The 20,285-nt window shown below is 38.8% G+C and overlaps 1 protein-coding gene across 1 annotated transcript in view; it reads right to left on the reverse strand.

Moving 5' to 3' along the window:
- The window catches only part of EMC5 (ER membrane protein complex subunit 5), a 37,344-nt gene extending 21,695 nt beyond the window's left edge, over positions 1-15,649 (reverse strand). The window contains exons 1-2 of the mRNA XM_081767194.1: positions 15,495-15,649; positions 1,041-1,093 (exon numbers count right to left, since the gene is read on the reverse strand). Coding sequence (XP_081623320.1) covers positions 1,041-1,093; positions 15,495-15,576 — 135 coding nt within the window. The 5' untranslated portion in view covers positions 15,577-15,649. The remainder of the gene's footprint in view (positions 1-1,040; positions 1,094-15,494) is intronic.
- Positions 15,650-20,285: the final 4,636 nt, after the last annotated feature.

A 20,285-nucleotide genomic window follows, 5' to 3' on the forward strand; every position in this document is an offset into this window, starting at 1 on the left:
AACTGTTGCTAAACTGTGTGTCGCGTTTCTGATCCGCCACTGTAGACGAAAGAATCAGAACTTCATCTCGGAAAGGTGTTGTTAAGTGTAGGTGGGATGTCAAAGAAATAACTCACTAGGGATTCCTGGGCCCTAATCAAAACATTAATGCCACCTTCTACTGTGAACAGTTGAACAAACTGGGAGCAGCATTGCGATCGAAGCGGCTAGATCCCGTTAATCGCCAACCAATTACCACCCACCATCACAACGTCATGCCATGTGATGCTAACATTACATGTATGATGCTAACATCACACGTCAAAAATAAATTAAAAATGAAATGAAATCTTTGAGTTTTGCGTCCCACGATTATGCCGGCTAGGCTAAAGGAGACGGTGATGATGAGTGATGAATGAAATGGTGGAATGAAGAAAGTGGGAGGAAACGGGAAAACCCCGAGAAAACCCACGCACACGGTATTTGTCCACCACAAAGTTCACTTGGCGGGGGCTGGGATCGAACCCGGGACCCCAAGCACCAGAGGTGAACGCTCTACCACTGAGCCACCGCGGCCCCAAAAATAAATTAACTTCGGGAGGTTTTACTCCATTTGCCCAATTTTCATTGTACTCGTAAAGACTGTCGTCTGTTTTGCGTTACAGAACTCCTTCGCTCGGCAAATTTGTGATGATATGAAGGCAACGAAAACCCTTATAATAATTCTTCGACTCCAAACTTAAGAAGTTTTGTTGGTGTGGGATTCATCTCCTACGAGTGAGATGGCAAGTTAGCGATTATACACAGCCCTATGTGAGTTATAAGTTTGTGTTTTCGCACTTCCATCTACACATCAGAAATGGGTAGAACATTTGCAAGTACCCAGTAAAAAAAAAATTCGAGAAAGCTAAAACAAGTTTTAATCCCGTGTAATATAGTTTGAAGATCAACTTCTAACAAATATTGAAGATTCGGAAAAAGGTAAAATCAATCTACACAATACATGAAACGTACCTTGTATTTAGTTTCAATTACACAAAAGATTAGAACTTGAAACTTACGTCTACTGGAAGTGAGTCAAATTCCTGCTCTGTCAAGCGAAGATACGATCGATCTGCAAAGAAACATGATATTGAAAGTTAATTATTAGGTATAACAAGGTTTTTGCCACATGGCTCAAAATAGGCAGTTACATAAAGTCCATTTTATACGCTATTCACGAATATGGACATGAAAATGTTCCATCACCCTTCATTTTAGTAAAGTATTAAAACCCATTTCATATTGGAATATTACTATTGGATAATTTTATGAAAAACAGGTATTTTCACATAACTGGCCGTCTCTGCTATCAAAATTATCATAGTTTAATGAATTGTACCTTGTTTTATTAATTTCAATTTACTCAAAAACGCTGTCAACTAACTTCTAAATAGAAAGGCTAGTTTACGAGTTGAAATTGAAGAAAATATATGAAATTCTCCAACATAAATACCTTTTTTCATTATTTGGCCCGTCTATGAAAGAAGAGAAGTATACATTGATTGTTAAAAATACGCTGTTCTATCACAAAATCTGAAGCTGAAAACTAACATTAAGGACTCACTGAACGCTTCGGGAACTTTCTCAGGTTCATCAATTTCTCGTTTGAACTCTGAAGCTCTTCTTTTGCGGATCCTCAGCTAAAGCTCACAATGATTTGTTTTGGATTTTTGTATGTTCCAATACAGTTTCAACACTGAAAGCTCAACAGAAAGATACCGAAAGAGCAATGTGCCTATTTTACAGAAAAGTCATTGGTATCAGAACCCCCTAAAATGAACTCAAGTCCCCTTCTACAACAACATTCAATTAAATTGTACTGTTACATTATGAAAAATTCTAGTAAAACCGAGCCATTGGCACAGTTTAAATAATAACTTATGTGCAAAAATGACTTCGTCCATTTGCAACATTTTAATTTTGCAAGTCAAAAATATTATGTAGTCTAAAAGAATATCGAGCCTTTTGGCACGAGATGGCGTTAGTGAATCAAATATCGGGTATGAGTCGCAGCGGCTCAGGTCTAATGCAATTTGATAGCTGACAGCTGAAGATAGTAGTGCTATTCATCCGAGTATTATGGCTGTAAGACATTCTCCTCAGAATAAAACAAGCTTTCAAATGGTATCATGCTCATTCGTACTTCATGTACGAGAGAAGGGAAATCATGGTAAAATACGGAAATGTCCCCCCGAAAAATGTCTTTTTAAAATTTGAAACCCCCGTCCCTGTACGGGGCAGGACGTTTGGGCGCAAAACAATCCACGATGAGCTGCTTCGGTGTGGTTGTTCGTTCTTGACTGGTCAGAGAACCCTGTCATACTGTCATGTAGATTCCATATTCTTATTGGAAATAATGCTGTTCTTCTTCTGTCGCCCAGTCGTATCGTTCCTTTACGTTAGATATATCATAAAGAACAAAAATTTCTTTTGTTGCGTCAGGCTGCCTACAGTAAATTTTATTTGGTCTATTCTTCCTATTTCAATGTATAGCTAGTGCCTATAAATGCCTATTTTTATGAAATCTAAAATAGCTTTCTATTAAAACAATAGAGTATTAGCTATCCAGCCTATTGGGCAGATCATATAACAAAAAAACACTCCCTGGCCTACCAACAGCATTAAAAACACCATTTTTATTTCAAAACCAGCTCTTTTTCTTTTCTTCTGACCTCTTGGTACAGGACAGTATTTAATAAACATTTTATGTTTTGTACCATGCATTTTAATAATTTATAATGAAAATGAAAATGTGTAGAGCATATTTTAAGATAAATTATTATACATTTTAAGATAAATTTAATAATGTTTGACTCAAAAAAATCAAGTACACAGTGCAATATGAATACATAGTCACATCTTTAAAATAACAAAACATTAACGAAAAATGTACGTCTTTCTACACAAATTACATGCCTTATTTTATTAAAAGGAAATATTCTTTTAAAGCCGCATAGTATGGAGACCGGATACTCGCGAGCGGAATAGTCGAGAGTCTACTGCGATTCCTTCCCATTTCTTTTCAACAGGTAGAGACAAGTAGTGCACGATGTGCAGAAATTTTGCTGATGTTATTTTTAGTTTTTGCAAAAATATTTGTGGAAGTTCTTTTAAATTTCCAGTGCCTATTTTCATATTTTAGCGCTTAAACATCCGGGCTCTAGTTATGAAATACACTATAATATATGTAGGTAGGTAAACCTATTTGGATAAAAGGTTTTGCACCCAAATGTCTCGCGTCTAAACGGCCGCGCCCAAATGTCATGGACCCTCCCTGTGCGGCCTCGACCTACAGGTACTACCCTAACATAATCTACCTTGGAAAATATGGTCTATACGTAATGCTTGTGTCAAGTTTCATTGCAATATCTAGAATAGTTACGATTTAAAAAAAAATAATAATAAGGAGTGTTGAAATGAAAAGATATGAAACGTCGTTCAAACCAAACCGGTTGAAATAGGAATATGCTGTTTCGAGATAACGTAGTGCGACGTCTAGGAGAGAGAATGTAGTGTCTGATGTGGTTGTGCGCATGCGCGGGTGTCTTCACATGACGCAGGATAGAATAAGGCAATTATGTGTTCCGTCCAAATGACACAGCAGTGCGTGAAGAAAGCATGGCGTTCATATTGAAAAATTCGACGCTTGAGAAGCAGCGCGGAAAGGGTTAAATCGGCCGATATTTATCGCTGGATGGTGGCCGTATATGGGGAAGACTGTGTGTGCCGGTTGGGCTACCGGAAGGTGTGCGTGCAGTGGGTCCCGAAGATACTCAGCGAACCGCAAAAGGAAATGTGTATGGGACAGAACTGAAACACTTGTTCCGGTATCATGAAGACTGAGCCAGTGACAAAGCGGAACAGCATGCAATGGAATTATGCTTAGTCACCTCCCTCTAAAAAATTCAAAGCCGTACACTCAGCAGGCAAGGTGATGCTCACCGTCTTTTCCGACGTCCGAGGTCCGATAATCATTGAATTCCTCGAACACGGTAAACCATTAACAGTGGTGTGTACTGTGAGATACTCTGTAGCCTACGCAAGTCCATCAAGAGCAAACGGCCTGGACTGCTCACGGAGAGAGTGATTCTGCTCGACGATAAGCTTGTTCACACGTCTACAAGGTCAGACAGAGTATACTGGGAAAATTCAAGTGGGAGGCTCTGCGACTTCCATAAAGGAAAGCTTTTTAACTTGGACGACGAACTGAAGGACACAGTAGAGGAATGGGTGCTGTCACGGCCACAGGAATTCTGGGAGCGGAATCCTTCGCCTCGTAAAACAGTGGAATAGTTGCGCTCAGTGCTCTGGTGATTACTTTTGAATGAAGACTTCCATTATATCCACAGTGTCGTTTTGTACCTTTTCATTTGAACAGTTCTCGTATTTCTCAATCCTGTTTGACAATATAAATGAAATACTATCGGAGAATCGAACCTAGTAACAACTCTTATCCTTCTAATATACCACGCATTCACTCAAATTACATCACCTAATTAACATATGCTAATAAATATGCAATAAGCCTACACAAATACAGCTAAAATGGCCTCACTTCCATTCTCTGGCTCAGGACTAAATAATATCAAATTTTATGGATGTAAAGAGGGGAATGGGAAAAATGCTATAATGTACATTTCCTAATATAGGCTATGTGCATGAACTGCGGACCTAAAGTACCGACAAACAATACTCTTAAACTTTCTTTTCTTTCACTTTTGCTATGCAGACAGAAATATACAGGGTTGGCAAAAAACATGGTTTTTATTTAAAAAAAACAAAAAAAAAATTTTTTTTGTTTAAACCCGTTTTTATTGGTATAAATAATTTGCTCTATGTATTTATATTACACATGGCCAGAAATAAGTTTGTTGTGCCTTGGTCTTATTATGCAACAACCGGGTTATGCTGAAAAGGGTCACATAAGCTTAAAACGGAATCCAAACCGTTTCTCGGCTTACATCCGAGAGAAATTGTCCTCCATTTGAACTCGAAACGGGGACTAATTGGCCACAAATGCGACAAGTCTGCCGACTCACTCACAAAGGACTCCTGATAAAAAGTGTTATACTGTTCTTTACGTACTTGTTAATATAATTGTCAAGTCATTTCAGAAGGACAAAAAGCTAAACACTTGCACAAGTGAAGCCATTATACAGAATTACATATGAACAATTTCAAAATATTGCAGAGTAGAGAAGAACTAAGTTAATCAAAGTTAATTTACTAAGATTTTTATTAGTCCAAGTTCAAGAAATACGACTTAATTTGCATATCAGTAAAAAAAGTGAATAAAGATACGAATTACTTAAGTCCACTTTGGCTCTGACCCATTTATACATAAATAGATACCAAAGATACTTCTCATTTCAATAAATACCTCTCATGGGATTTGTATGATCCTCCCCCCAAAAAGTACGGCATTCCGATGTATTTGAGCAATAGTAATCATTATTAAAACGAAACAATATTTAGAATTTTTCTTTGATTGCAATTGCACAACAATAATAAACTATATAAAAAATCACAAAAGAAACATTTATATATATATATATATATATATATATATATATATATATATATATATATATATATATATATATATATATATAAACAGACGTTGCTTTTGTAGTATAATCTCTGGGAAAATTTAGGTTTGAATATAATACGAATAATATACGGGAGTGAAACGTGATAACCCACAAGAGTGTGTTCATAAAGATTTTACGAACACTTACATTTTTTGTTTTTTGGTTTAAACCAGTTGGTTTTTTTGAAGAAAGAAAGAAAGAAAAAAAAAAAAAAACAGCTAACCCTGGAAATATATCTAGGATATCCTAAAACACGTGGCTTCGTTTGAAACTCAAACTTGCGAGGATGGCATCAACCTACAACGTCAAACGAAAGAGCGGAAAATACATAACATTACACCTTCTGGACATAAGGCACAGCAAATCACTTTGGAGCAAGCATATAGGTTCTAGGGGATGATGATTATATGTGTGCATTACACAGCGTTTGTGTCAAAATGTTTAATAAAGCCGCTTTCTTCCTTCTATGGTTTCTCGCTTGGGATATTATCCTAGTATTTGAGTGGTTCAGTCAGGATGGCCGGTCCTTGAATCATGAGTGTAACCGGGGCTTTTATTCTTATTCTATATTATATAGAATTATCCATTTCTTTGTTACTCTTACAAAACAGCCTACTTCCGCTTTTCTAGAAATCGAAATATAAGCGTGTAAAGTGTGTCATAGGTCTCGATAGATTCTCTTTGTGTGACAAGGAAATTTCTAGCTTCATTCCAAATGTGTACAACACAACAAGAATGCATAAGTGGTATTTTAAATAGAAATACGGCTTTAAATGTATGTACAGAATTTAACAATACTCAATTTTGCACAATAAAACCCACTAGACCAGACTTTAGTTTTAAATCCTGATTCTTTCAGAACTTTGCATAGTTACCAACGTCTTAGGTCCTTTAGGTCAGCCGCAAATGCCAATCGAACAAATGTCACTCATGCAATTTTTAGGTAATTTTGCTAACTTTGGAGGCCTGTAACTTCGAAACTGGCTCACAAAAATGAACTGAGCTTTACGCTTGTTTACATACTGGTAAGCGGTCAAATATAAAATAACATTGCAATCTGTAAGGGTAGATTTGAGATCGTTTTTTGATTGATACGAAATGGCTCTGTTGAGATACAAGAACAATATGAAGACCCCGCATTAAAAAAAAAAAACTTAAGTCTTTCTCGCCCTAACGGAAAATGGCGAAGTGACTCAAATTTCAGGGTATATGAGTTGCAGCGGTTCAGATCTAACGTCACTCAACAGCTGACTGTTGAAGCTAATAGATGTGCACGAAGTGTTGGAATTCTTACAGTCAGACGTATTGCGCCGTGAAGGTGAGAGAACTTTCTGGGAAACTGTGCTACATTTTACGATTATATTTCAATAAAGGCGTAAATGCTGCAAAGACCCGGTAAGAAATTTGTGCTGCTTATGAGCAAAATAGGTTATCAAAAACAATAGCCGACAGATGCTTCAGTCGCTTTTCTTCTAGAAATTTCGATGTCCAAGATGCTCCTCGCAATGGGCTACAAACCACAAGTGGATGATATTCTAGCAAAAGTCGAACAAGACTGGCGTGTAAGTAGTCATGACATCGCCAGTAACCTAGACATCTATCACCAAATACTGGTAGACCATTTGGAGAAAACTGGCTACAAAAAGAAGCTCGACATCTGCGTGTCCCCTAAATTGACTCGAAAACATTTGCGCGATCGAATTTCGATCTGCGAATCTTTATTGAAACGTACGAAACTCGAGCTATTTTGAAGCGGTTGATCATAATGGAAAGTAAACCACCCAAAACGGTTTAGGGGGCAGGCGCGTCAGTGACGGTGGATATATGCATAACTGAAATAGTGGAAAAACACTTTATGTGGCATAAAAGCACATGTCCTGCGTGTGACACATCTTTGCAACTCTTCTATGATCACCTTTACATTCAATTCAGTTCGTCATGTCTTTTTTACGGACACTACCTAGTAAAAGCTCACTTTCCATTTCATATTTCTATCTTATTACGCAAGAATTAAGATTCCGACATTTCAATTACTCGTACAATTATATTATGGAATAAAGTAACGTACTGTATCTCTTCCATGAATTTTTACAAATTTATGAAGCAAGTTTTTACTTAGGTTATTTCATTCATTTTACTCAATTCAGTGATTTGAATCTTTTGGTTCCGGTTTTGAGAACTTATCTACTCTAGGTTCGTTACTGGTATCGAGTTACAGGGCGATTTACTGTTGATTGTTATTGTTTTTCTGTTTGAACGCGGAAGTGTGAGTATGATTTGACTTCATGTCCTGTGTTTTGTTGCTATTTTGTGCATGTTGCTTTCCATTGTGTGTTAAGCTGCTTTTCTGGCGGCACATATCTAACGTTCCTTTTGATAATGAACAAATTAAAAATTTGAATTTATATAGGTTGTAAACATTAGTATGTGTCAGTGAAGCTAACGTTCTTTTAAAGTGGTTATTTGTACTTAGCAATCAGTGGAGACGTTTAACTGTGAACCACTCCTCGAATTTCGTCAATCCTATTAGTGTGGCATACACACAAAATATTAATAACGTTTGGTGCCATTCGAGAAGTTTGAGCTGTATATTTGGTTCAGAAGAAATAGTATTGCAGTTCAGCTATTATCTATAGAGTAGGAAATTTGTTCTAGTTATAATATTGGGGAGAAACATTTATTTATGAATCAAGCTACCGAACTATATTTACGGTACACCACCCTAAAATTTCAGGTATTTATTTCTAATTATTTCGATTGGTTCTGGTTAAAGGGTTCGCGTGCCTGTTTCCTTTGTAGTATCTATCCATTAAAATGCTACGAAAGCTATAAAAACGACTGAACTCCAACCTCTAACTTTAAATTTCAAATCTTTGATTGACGGTTATTTGTGATTTCACGTTTAACACACACAATATTTTAAAGTATGTGTGCTTTAAATAAATTTTATATATATATATATATATATATATATATCTTTTTTTTAAAATAAAAGTTTGTTTTAAAACTATTGTTCAAAACCTTTGTACTTTAATAAGTCTTCTCCAAAATCAATGCAATTGAACTGTGCTGCCATCTTTGGAGTTCTTTTAAACTATACGTTTATAAACGTGTATATGTTTGTGGCCAATCCTTTCGACAATGAGAACTCGGAAACTACAGGCTCTAGAAAGATCACGTTTTCACTGATCGATTGCAAATTTCGCGTAGATTGTTCAGTTCTAATTGAATATTTAAAAAAACACGGCCATTATTTCTTTTTTAAAATTTTTACGGGTACACTGGGTGTTGAAATTAAAGAATAAAAGGTAAAGCATCCTACGCATTATACATTCCAATACCACACAATTGTATATACGGGGTTGCATATATCTCAGGCGTCTGTTTCATGGCCAAATTATAATGAAAAACAAAGGATAACTATTTTCCCAGTCTAAGTTGAATCTTTATTGTTTTGAATGTTTTGCCCAATGAACACCATATATCACTGACATTATAACTAATTCTGTATGTAATGTATTTGCTTATTACATACTGCATGCAAGAAGAAAACACTGATCATACATGGATTAAAAACTCCCACCGGAAGTAGGCTCAAATCTTGCAAACGGTGCGTGATATTGAAAAAATAATAGAAGAAAACCTCCCCTTTATGGTATCTCTTGCCGATTTTTATCAAGACGTCTTTCACTTGTGTCTGTAAAGGGACATGTACAGATGTGAGAAATAACAAGGAGATTCATGCTCATATGTGAATGATGCGCTGTGTAGAGAGCGCAGGTTCAGCTAGTATATGATTTTAATTGTTATTCAGGGGGTTAGGGGACATATCCCCTCACATATATACTGGTAGTCTAATATGTGGTTCATATTTTTCATTCCTTTTTTTGTTTTTCTATTTTGGCTTTCGGGCTTGCTTCTGTCTCCTTATTGTTGAATGTATGCCTTTATAGCGGACGAAAAATATAGTGCTTCTTACTGTAGCATATTTTAAAAATTATTTTATACATTGCATATTTGAAGTTTCAAAAAATTTAGAACTGTATTACGATGGAAAGTTAGCATAATTCTAAATCTATCAGGATTTGAATCTGGCAATGTTTAAAATAATCGCAGAAGCATTAGTGTGAATTACCATGATTTCTGTCCGATTCGATTCGTGAGGAACTTGTACCTAGTATATTTAACGAATTGTTTCGAGGAACCAGTTCCCTACGAATCGATTCATTGAAAGAATAGAACAGCATAGAACTCATGCCCCCAGAAAATAGAACAGCATCGAAAATTCTACCTCATTTCACCACATTTAGTTCAGATACAAAGTCCCTTTTATTAATTTCTCCTCTACATTTCTGTACTCCCCTCCATTACTGCAGGATGCACGTCCTACTTTAGTTAATAAGGCAGTGGGTTTGAAATACTATGCTCTATTGCCCGTTTTCTAATATTGTACGATACGCGAACTCATATAATCCATAATTTAACTTCGTTTATCTCCCTAATTAATCACCCTACACTGATGACCTTTATTAAATACCACACGCGTGCCCGCTGGGGGGGGGATGAGGGGGACGCGTCCCCCTCAGAAAATTGTATAGCGGGAGTCTTCTCCAAATTCCTCGCCAAAAAAAGATGAAATACTGAAATGGGATCGATTGTCAATTAATGATTCCTGGAATGGGTAAAAAATTACAATTCTTTGAAGAAAATTCTGCAAAAAATACCATAGTATATAGACCCTAACTGAAGTACAGAACGTAGCGAGACTGTATTAGATATATCGAAAATTACCATAAAGCGTGCACACGTTCAATTGCAATGTAAGAAGGTATGATGAAAATAGTAGATTTAATTGAAAATACGCAGTTCTTAGTGTGCCTTTTTATTTTGTACAGCTACCAATTTGTAATAGACTTACAACTTGCTTCCAAAGCAAAAATATTTCGAATATCTGCCTAAAGAGACCTTTTTCTTTATGTGCGGATGTGTAGTTCTCTTTGCGTGTTTTTTCTAACGTGCTGTTCAACTCCATCAACTGGGCTGTGCGCGCGTGCGGCACTGTTTTTGAGAGAACTTATTTTGTAGCGTGTTTTCTCCAACAATAACGTTGTTTAGATAGTTATATCCATGTCTGATTGTAAATATAACATTGATCTGAAATTTTTCATCTCTTGCTTGTGTTAAGTGTCGTTTGAAATGTATAAATTTGTCATAAGAAAAAGAAAAGAAGACAGTACGTGGGCAAAAGTAGTGTTATTATTGTGGAAAAGAAGAGAAAAATTAATTCAAATGATAGTTCAGCTGATGGATTACAACCTGAAACTGACAATGGAAATTCGAATTTCCATACCAGGTCTCCATCACCATCAGTGTCTTATAGGAGAAACCCCTCAATCCCCATGTTTAGCAAGTGGTTTAGATTTTCTCCATCCTTTGAACTTTTCGAAACCCAATCAGCCTTTAGTGTTACCTACAAATTTTCCACAACAGTCTCTGAAAGGTCGAACATTGAAATTTGTACCAACCTGTTTCCAGATTTCCCTGGCTGCATGTTGATCCAAACAAAACTAACAGCATTTTCTGTTTTTACTGTATGGACTTCTTCAAAAAAAATAAAGAACAAGTTAATACTAGAATCATTGAAGACGCTTTCACTATTGTAGGATTTAACAACTGGAAGAAGGTTAAAGAGAAATTCCGTTTACACGAAACTTCAGAATTCGCTACACGCAGATTAAAAATCCAATGGAAAACGAACTAAACAGATGATCGACTGAACGCCAGGAAAAACCTGGAAAAAATAATTTCAAGTATACGCTATCTTGGAAGACAGGAAGTCTCATTTAGAGAGCATGACTCCTGGTATTGGAATTTCTTTCAGTTGATAAGCCTTCACTCTGAAGATTTTCCACAATTGAAGAGCTGGATAGAGTTAAACATGAAGAGATGTAACTTCATGGATGGTAAAATCCGGAACAAAATCCTGGAAATCATGGTACAAGAAACTCTTTTTCACATATGTAACAAGATGAAGTCTCAAAACCCTTCTCTGTTCCCTATCATGTGTGATGGTTCCCATGATGTGAGTGGTGAAGAACAATTAAATATTTGTGCCAGGTGGGTTGATGAAGAACTTTGAAAGTTTTCTTGGGTCCTATAGTAGTATGTCAAGAACCACTGGTGAGTTTATAGCTTAAGTTTTTCTGGGTGCGATTGTGAGACTCCAGCTTCCCATTGCTCAACTCAGAGGACAAGGTTATGAAGGCGCTCGAATTATGAGTTGTGCAGATATTGGTGCTCAAACTACTCGTATCATTTGTAAACAGCAACCTCTCGCCTTGTACGCACATTGTAGAGATCACTGTGCTAATCTTGTGATTTAGGATGCTTGTTGTGCGTCAGAAGTACTGAGAAACTCTTTGCAGTGGGTGCATAAACTAGGAGTATTGTTTTCGCAGTCACTTCAAGTGAGATCAGGATTTTCTTCTCTGATCGAGGCTAATGCTGGTGATTCCGTCTCAAACATTGTGAAACATTAAACCCTTGTGTCCCACTAGGTGGATTGTGGACTCACATCAGTCAAATAACGGGAGTGCTTGGGGTCTCGGGTTCGATTCCAGCCCCCGCCAAGTGAACTTTGTGGTGGACCAACACCGTGTGCGTGGGTTTTCTCGGGGTTCTCCCGTTTCCTCCCACTTTCATTCCACCATTTCATTCATTACTCATCATCACCGTCTCCTTTAGCCTAACCGGCATAACCGTGGGACGTAAAACTCAAAAGATTTCATTTCATTTCATTTCAAATAACGGGAGTTGTTTAACATTATAAAGAAATTCTATACATGTTGGAAGATATGAAGACTGAAGGAAATGCCAACACTTCTTCAGGATCAGCAGCTGGACCTTTGCGCTTTTTGAAGAAGAATCTACGTTTCTTGAGTTCATAATGGCTGAAGATATTATCAGCAGGTTGGAACTACTTAACAGGACATTTCAAGGACCACTTTCAGTGCCAAAATGGGAAACAATGCACAATGTTTCCCATAAATGAAGACATGGACTTGAACAATATGCTGAGTTACTGACCTTAAATTCACTGTGCTGTCTCAAAATATACAAGTCAATATCATCACCCTGGAAACCCCATTAATTTTAATAAATTTTGTCAATATCTGTAAGTAGGGTTTTTCGCGCCGCTGAAATAGAACCCGTTTCCAATCATTGATAGGATTTATCCCAAATTGCAGAACTTTGTCATGTGACATATCGAAAATTTCTGGAGGGGTGTAGTGCCATCAGCCTTTCTTTAATTTTAGCTCATAATGTTGAGTGAAAGATACTGTCCCCCCCCCCAGAAAATATTTGGTGGGCACGTCTATGAAAATACGTTTTTGTTACCCTCATGGTGGCATTTCATCTGATTCCGTACATTTTTTTTTCGCAAAATCTGTATTTTGGGGTTGCTATCTGCGATAGTTAACCTGAAAATTAGTTCTTCACTTGATTTCTTAGGAACCAAAGAATAGCAGCCTATCCCAAGTTTGATCCAGGTCGAATGAGTTCGACTGAACTCGTATGACATATTTGTCCGTCAGAGCAAATCATACCAAACATGAGAACACGCATCAAACTATACTAGTTAGTCACTAGAAATCACCTTCGCATAACAATTCCATAGTAATGAAAGACACTTCTTAAAGTGTCTCTACGGTCAGTAACGGTTAACAATTCCATCTACATAATTAAAATTAAAAAAAAAAAAAAAAAAATCCCGTACTCTCAAATTGCATAATAGCACGTAAGTTTGTTGGCATAATATAAGCCTGTACAAAGTTAGTGGGCAGACGCCAAGAAAAGAAGCGGATTAAGTTCCACTAAGCCCCAAACCCAGGTATATACTACGTACGCGAGGGAAATCAATCCTAACTTAAAACTAAACTTACCGTAACCTGGTGTTGGTCAAGTTTTGGCACACCAGAACATGGAAAATTTACACGTAAAACTCAATACTCTGCTTGAAAAGACATATTTATAAGAACAAACTTCTGCTGGCGACAGAATTAAATACAAAGTGATACATTTGTATCTTAGGTTTAGAAGTATATGGTTACTAAATAGTACAAAATCACTACAAATGCTTTACGGTGGATAAAAGAAGTAAGCGCATATGAAAGATGACCGTATTAGATACTATTCTCCACCAGGGGTGTACTTTTGCGCAGTGTACAGAAGAGGGTTTTTATGTTTACAAGTGAAGTGTTACTTGTAAACAACTATCACAACTGCTATTGAAACTTGTATACCCACCGTCGCTGACGCCTCTGCTTCCCTATGCAGGCAAAATTGCTTCACGCTGCCCTATCCCGGTTAGATAGCATTCGTGTTTATAGTGACAATATACCATAGATTGGTTTGTGTTTTTAATTGCAGGTTTACTTTTGGCGCACCACTCGAAATAATTATTGAAAAATTATAATTCTTTCACTAATTTCCTTCTTATTGTCTCCTAAAAGGTTTGTACTGGGCGACATGAAAGTATCTCACTTGGTATAGATAATATACAAGGGGGCCACCAGAAGTAAAAGTTGAAAAATTACAATTCTTTCTCGACTTGGTTATAAATACGGCTTCCGGATGTACATCATAATAACATCTAATAGTCATCTTTCATATGCACTCACTTATTTTAACCATCCTAAAGCAATTGTAATGAGGTAATAGTATACATGAGAACCCCCTGATCTGCGTTTCTTCTGTGTTCCATTACCACTTCTACATGAAATACCATAGATTTTCTACGTAGTGCATAGTAAGAAGTATCCATGTGCACAAAACATGCGATATGCGTTAACCCCCCCCCCCCACACACACATAGTCATAGATAAAGTACAAGGGCGGGGGGCGCGGTGGCTCAGTGGTAGAGCGTTCACCTCCGGTGCTTGGGGTCCCTGGTTCGATCCCAGCTCGCGCCGTGTGAACTTTGTGGTGGACAAACACCGTGCTCGTGGGTTTTCTCGGGGTTCTCCCGTTTCCTCCCACGTTCTTCATTCCACCATTTCACTCATTTCTCATAATCACCGTCTCCTTTAGCCTAACCGGCATAATCGTGGGACGTTAAACTTAAAGATTTCATTTCATTTCATTTCAAAGTACAAGGGCACTACACATGCAGATATAAAGTACAGGTACATTCTTTTTTATTTTCGTATCAGTCGATAAGTATATAAAAGTTGCTTTGTTACCCCCTTTGTAAGTTCGTACACACTCAGTGAATAATCCTTAAAAGTATGAGCGTCCTGCTCCTTCGGGAACTGATGCAGCTTCATGAATACTATATCCCTTCCACAATTACTTGTGGAAGCTCCCTTGAATTTTATTTGTGCTAAAAGGGATTATGTCTTCTTTCGGAGAACAATAAGAAAATTGGTGGAAATTATAATTTGCCAACAATTATTTCGGGTAGTGTGCTAAAACTCGACCTACACGGTAACCTAACCTAGTTGGCGAGGCTTAACGGAATAAATGCTAAATAAATACTAGAAAGCATTGCGAAATATTTTGACAGAAATGTAACCTTTTGAATTACATCTGGTGGTGTCTCTCGAGTCGATATATTCAAAGCGAATTATTTATATACACCAAAAGTCTAGAAAATGTGAAGATACCATTTCTATGAACAAGTGTGAGTTATACTGTTCTATAAAAATGTCTCCTTATTGTTTATCTGTACGGAAATATTTTCATTCCATATTGCTCGGAATTATTGAAATTTAACGAAGAGGTTGTGAATAAAAATTATCGTAGTTTTCATACTGTTCACAATCTTACGAATCAAATTAATATAACGCACGATTACAGCAATAAATATCTTTTAGAACTTACGCTGAGCAGCCGAATATGCTGCATGGAACAATGACAAAAATCCTGTTATGAAAACACACTTGTAAAACAAGGAGGCAGCCATTATACAATACAATTTCGTATCCCCCCCCTCACTCTTTAATAAAGTTTTGATGCTCCAGCCAAATGTCTACTGAGCAATCCAATCGGTAAATCGGGATTTATAAATTTAAAGACATATATCTTCCAATGAATCTGGAAACTAAATGAAAACGCACAATAGGAACAGAATATACCAAGGTCGCCGATCCTGGGGGAAGGGGGTCCGGGGCCCCCAAATCTCATGTGGGCCCTCATGTATTTTTATGAATATGTATTTTTATTGTTAAATGTATTGTTGTATGTATTTTTTTATGAATGCCCCCCCCCAAAGTTACAAAGAAATCGGCGCCGTTGGAATCTACCAATTTAGATGGAACACTATGACGGAGGCACTATATACCACATTCTGCTATGAATAAAGCGTGCAGTTTTATTATACGGATCCGTGTTACTACTAGTAGGAACGGGTTAGAAGCCCCGCAGGGGTTTGTTGGGTTCTGTTCTCGACATAAAATAAACAAATTAAAGACTTCACAAATTTTTCCGTATATTTTGCAATCTGTGAATCCGTATAGTAAAACTGCACCGAAAAAAGAAAGCTTTACACTGTTGTACACTGACCACATTATAAATCGTAGTTGTTCATTATAGTACTGCGGATTAGCTAACATATTGTGCACTTTTTGATAAAAGCACCAAATTTGGCACAGAGGTAGACAGATATAATATGAACAAATTTGGATGTGGAGCCATCGGCCAACTGACCCCTGGCGGCCGTGGTGGCCATTTTCCAAAATGGCCGCCAGTAGACACCCGAAAGACAACAGAAATCATATAAAGTTTGTTGCTGAATGTTTTAGTGAATACTTATTGAATGTTTTGAATAAAAAGATGCTGTCTTGTGATATATATAGGCGCAACATCTACAACAGTAATACTTAACCCTTTCATTCGCATTGCATAACTACAGATACAACCACAATTTTGGAAAAAAATATAATAAACTTTCCCGGAGTGTCACTTGACATACGATATTACTGGAGTGTAACTTTTGGTGCTTTTATCAGAAAGTGCATAATATGTTGAATTATCCATCTAAACTGCCGGACTATTATAAACAATCACTAATTTGAGCTAGTTTTGAAATTTCGAAAGATGCTACTTTTTAATACTAATTTACATATTTACTCATTCTTCCTTCTCTGTTTCGAAAACAATGTCGAGGGTCTTCAAACTCGTGAAGACTCGTACTGAAGAAGCAGAAACAGTACAGTCTACTTCCGGCCGAACAGCAAGAACAGAGACAGACTGATCATTATGCTTCATATGTCAAGAAGTGACGCGAGAATCGCTAACTTGTCCATCCTGGAATACAAGTAAAGACAAGGGGAGCAGCTATCTGAAAAGGTTCAATGACCTTGACCTTCTCCCCAAATCATTTCTTTTCAGCCGACTAGATGAAGGAAGTGACGTTGATGCAGCATTGTTTACAAACAATGCAGGATACCATAAAACCTGCATGCTGAGGTATAACAAAACGAAAAGAGGCAGCTGAAAATAGGCGAAGATGACGAAGTACAGAAAGCTGCTGACCACAAGTGAAAATGCAGTCTATCACGACAATCACGTACTGAACCTAAACAACGAGAAGTGAAATATTTCTTTTGCGGAGAAACTGCTGGTCGTGCCCCTCTTCATGAAACTGCGACATTCCAACTGGACTCGCGTGTCAGGTCGTGTGCAATGATTGTGGGCGATAAGGACCTACAGACGAAATTCAACGCTGGGGACATGATTGCACAGGATGCGAAGTACCACTGCAATTGTCTCGTGAATTTGTATAGCCGCGTTCGGAAGATTAAGGAAATGTCTCGTAAAAGTTCAAATGGTGAACAAACAATAGAAGGGCTTGTATTTGCACAACTGGTCGTGTTTATTAAAGAAGTTTTAGTGGAAGGCGAGACGGCTCATGTTTTCAAACTTCCAGACCTGTCCCAGTTATATGTTTCGCGGATGGAATAAATGTTGGGAATCAAGTATGAAGACAAAGTGCACACGACCCGTCTTAAACGAGACTGCTTGCTTACTTTCCTAACATGTGTATACAGCATCAGGGGCGCGATGTCCTGCTTGCATGTAATGAAGACCTCGACGATGCCTTGGCAAAGGCTTGTGAACTGGATACAGATACTGATGCTGTCCATCTGGCGCGCTGCCCAAATTGTGCGACGCCACATCTTCGGATGTGCGATGCCACATCCAATGTGTTCAACGAATTTCCTCCAGAATGTCAACAGGATTCCGTGCCATCCGTGTTGCTTGCCCTAGTCACTATGATCTTGGAAGGATCAAGTAACAAAGACCTTAGAGAAAGCACTACACAAGCGGCACTGTCTATGAGCACACTCCTCAAATTCAATTGTGTGAAGCACCGAAGAGCCGACATAGGCAGTACATCTCGACCAGTCCGGTACGCCACCACGCAAGAGACGCCACTTTCCATTTATATCGGACTCATGCTACATGCACACATTCGTAAAAGGAAGCTAGTCGACAAGCTGTCACACATGGGAATTTCTAATTCCTACGACCGAGTCCTGTCCCTCTCCGCACAGTTGGGGAACAGGGCCTGCCGCCTCTACCATCAGAAGCAAGTAGTCTGCCCTCGCAAGATGAGAGGCAAAGTCTTCATCACAGCTGCAGTAGACAACATCGACCATAATCCAAGTTCTATGACCTCAAAACAGTCATTTCATGGAAGTGCTATTTCGCTGATGCAACATCCTGCGTTCCATGGAGCCGGTGTTCACCGCTGCATCAGTATCCTCGGAGGGTCGAACGAAAGAGGCCTCAAATCAGTTGACCATTTGCCCCAATACTATACAGATGTTCCATCCGTCAACAGCAGCATCAAGTACACGCAGGTACCGGTTACCAACGTGACATCCCTGAGAGGCAGCAGCAACATATTGAAACAGAGTATCTTTGGCTAAAACACATCCAATTAGCTGTAAAGAAAATTTTCTATTAGAAAACACTTCAAGTCTACAGTCCAGTAACACAAGTCGGGCTATCTGCCACACCTCACTACTCCCACTCTTCCTGGAGAGTGCCCATACCGTCGCTATGATCAAGCACTCCATGGATGTCGTCAGGAACGCAGTAATCCTGGCCAGATTCTAGTGCTCACATTCGACCAACCGCTTTTTGCACTGGCAAAGCAAATCCAATGGAAGTGGCCACAGGTGTACGGTGAAGAGAAGTTCGTCATCCTCTTCGGAGGTCTTCATACCGAGATGGCAGCGCTGAAGACCATTGGTGACTTGTTGCGAGGGAGCGGATGGGTGCAAGCACTGATTGAGGCAGAGATCACCAGTGCTGGGACTGCGGATTCCTTCCTATGGGCATCACATGTCACTCGAACCAGGAGAGCTCATCAAGTAACAGCTGCAGCCCTCTTCACCCTGCAGTAGAACGCATACAACCACTACATTGACCAATTGCGTGACGCCAGCACCAAGCAGCTTGAGTTCGCAGAGTGGTACCAGAAAAAGGCGGAGACTTGCCCCCAGCTGCACTACTGGGCAACTGTACTGGAATTGGAACTGACGATCTTAGTGTACTTGCGCTCTCTGCGCCAAGCATCGTTTGCTATGTATGTCGATGCGCTCAAAGAACTAGCAGTGTGGTTCCATGCCTTGGATCACACCAACTACGCGCGCTGGATACCTGTGTATCTGCGAGACATGGTGGAACTGCCGACTAAATACCCTGAAATCGCCAATGATTTCTTCGTAGGGAATTTCACAGTCCACAGAACGACTAGGCCGTTCTCCGCCATCTCTATCGATCAGGCCCACGAACAGAACATTGCAGCCATAAAAGGAGATGGAGGTGCAGTAGGTCTGACTGACAATCCCAGCGCAATGCGACGGTGGATGGTGGCAGGACCAGAGGTTGCCAGGCTCATCGAAGAGTTCCAGGACTCTAACCAAGAACGATCAAAAGACACAAAGCATCATGAGCAGACATCGAGTGTGCAAACTGCTTTCCAAAACGATGTACTGTCAATGATCAAAGTGATTGAAGACTTTGGGAATCCTTCCTTTGAAGAGGGTAGTCAAGATCTGTTGGTACTCGACACCAAAGAGATCGCGCCATGTTGAGCTGTAGACGACCTCCGTCGAAAGTGGGACAGGTGCAGTTTGACAAATTTGTCAGAGAACGCCTGGTGGAGAGAACGAAACCCATACATGATCCTATCAAAAGAAACAATATCAAAATATTTGATCAGCCTACAACAAAACCTCAAGCAAAGGGCAAGCAGCAAATGAAATCCCTCAGAAATGACGTGAACCTCTTCTCTCGTCTGTATATCGGATGCCGGAACCGGGATGGAAATCTAGACGAATTCTTCAAACATAAAAACCAAGCTTTCCCTCCTACACTATCGGACGGCAGAGGCATCCGGTTTGGTGCAAAAAGTGATCTCAGTTGTCTAGAAGACTTCAGTCAGCCTAGGTCTGAGGTACCTCAAACAAGCTGCATTGTCCTAGATGGAGCAGTCATCATCCAGTTGCTGAAGCTTGCTATGGCAAAAACCTTCAAAGAATATGTTCAACAAGTTTTTGTGCCTCACATACTCTCAAAATTTCATCAAGCCACGCGACTGGACCTGGTGTGGGACCACTACACAAGAAACTCGTTAAAAGATGCAGGAAGGGCCAAGCG

Source organism: Thermobia domestica, chromosome 8 (genome assembly GCF_964235325.1).
Source record: "Thermobia domestica chromosome 8, izTheDome1.hap1.1, whole genome shotgun sequence".
In the NCBI taxonomy this organism is placed as follows: domain Eukaryota; kingdom Metazoa; phylum Arthropoda; class Insecta; order Zygentoma; family Lepismatidae; genus Thermobia; species Thermobia domestica.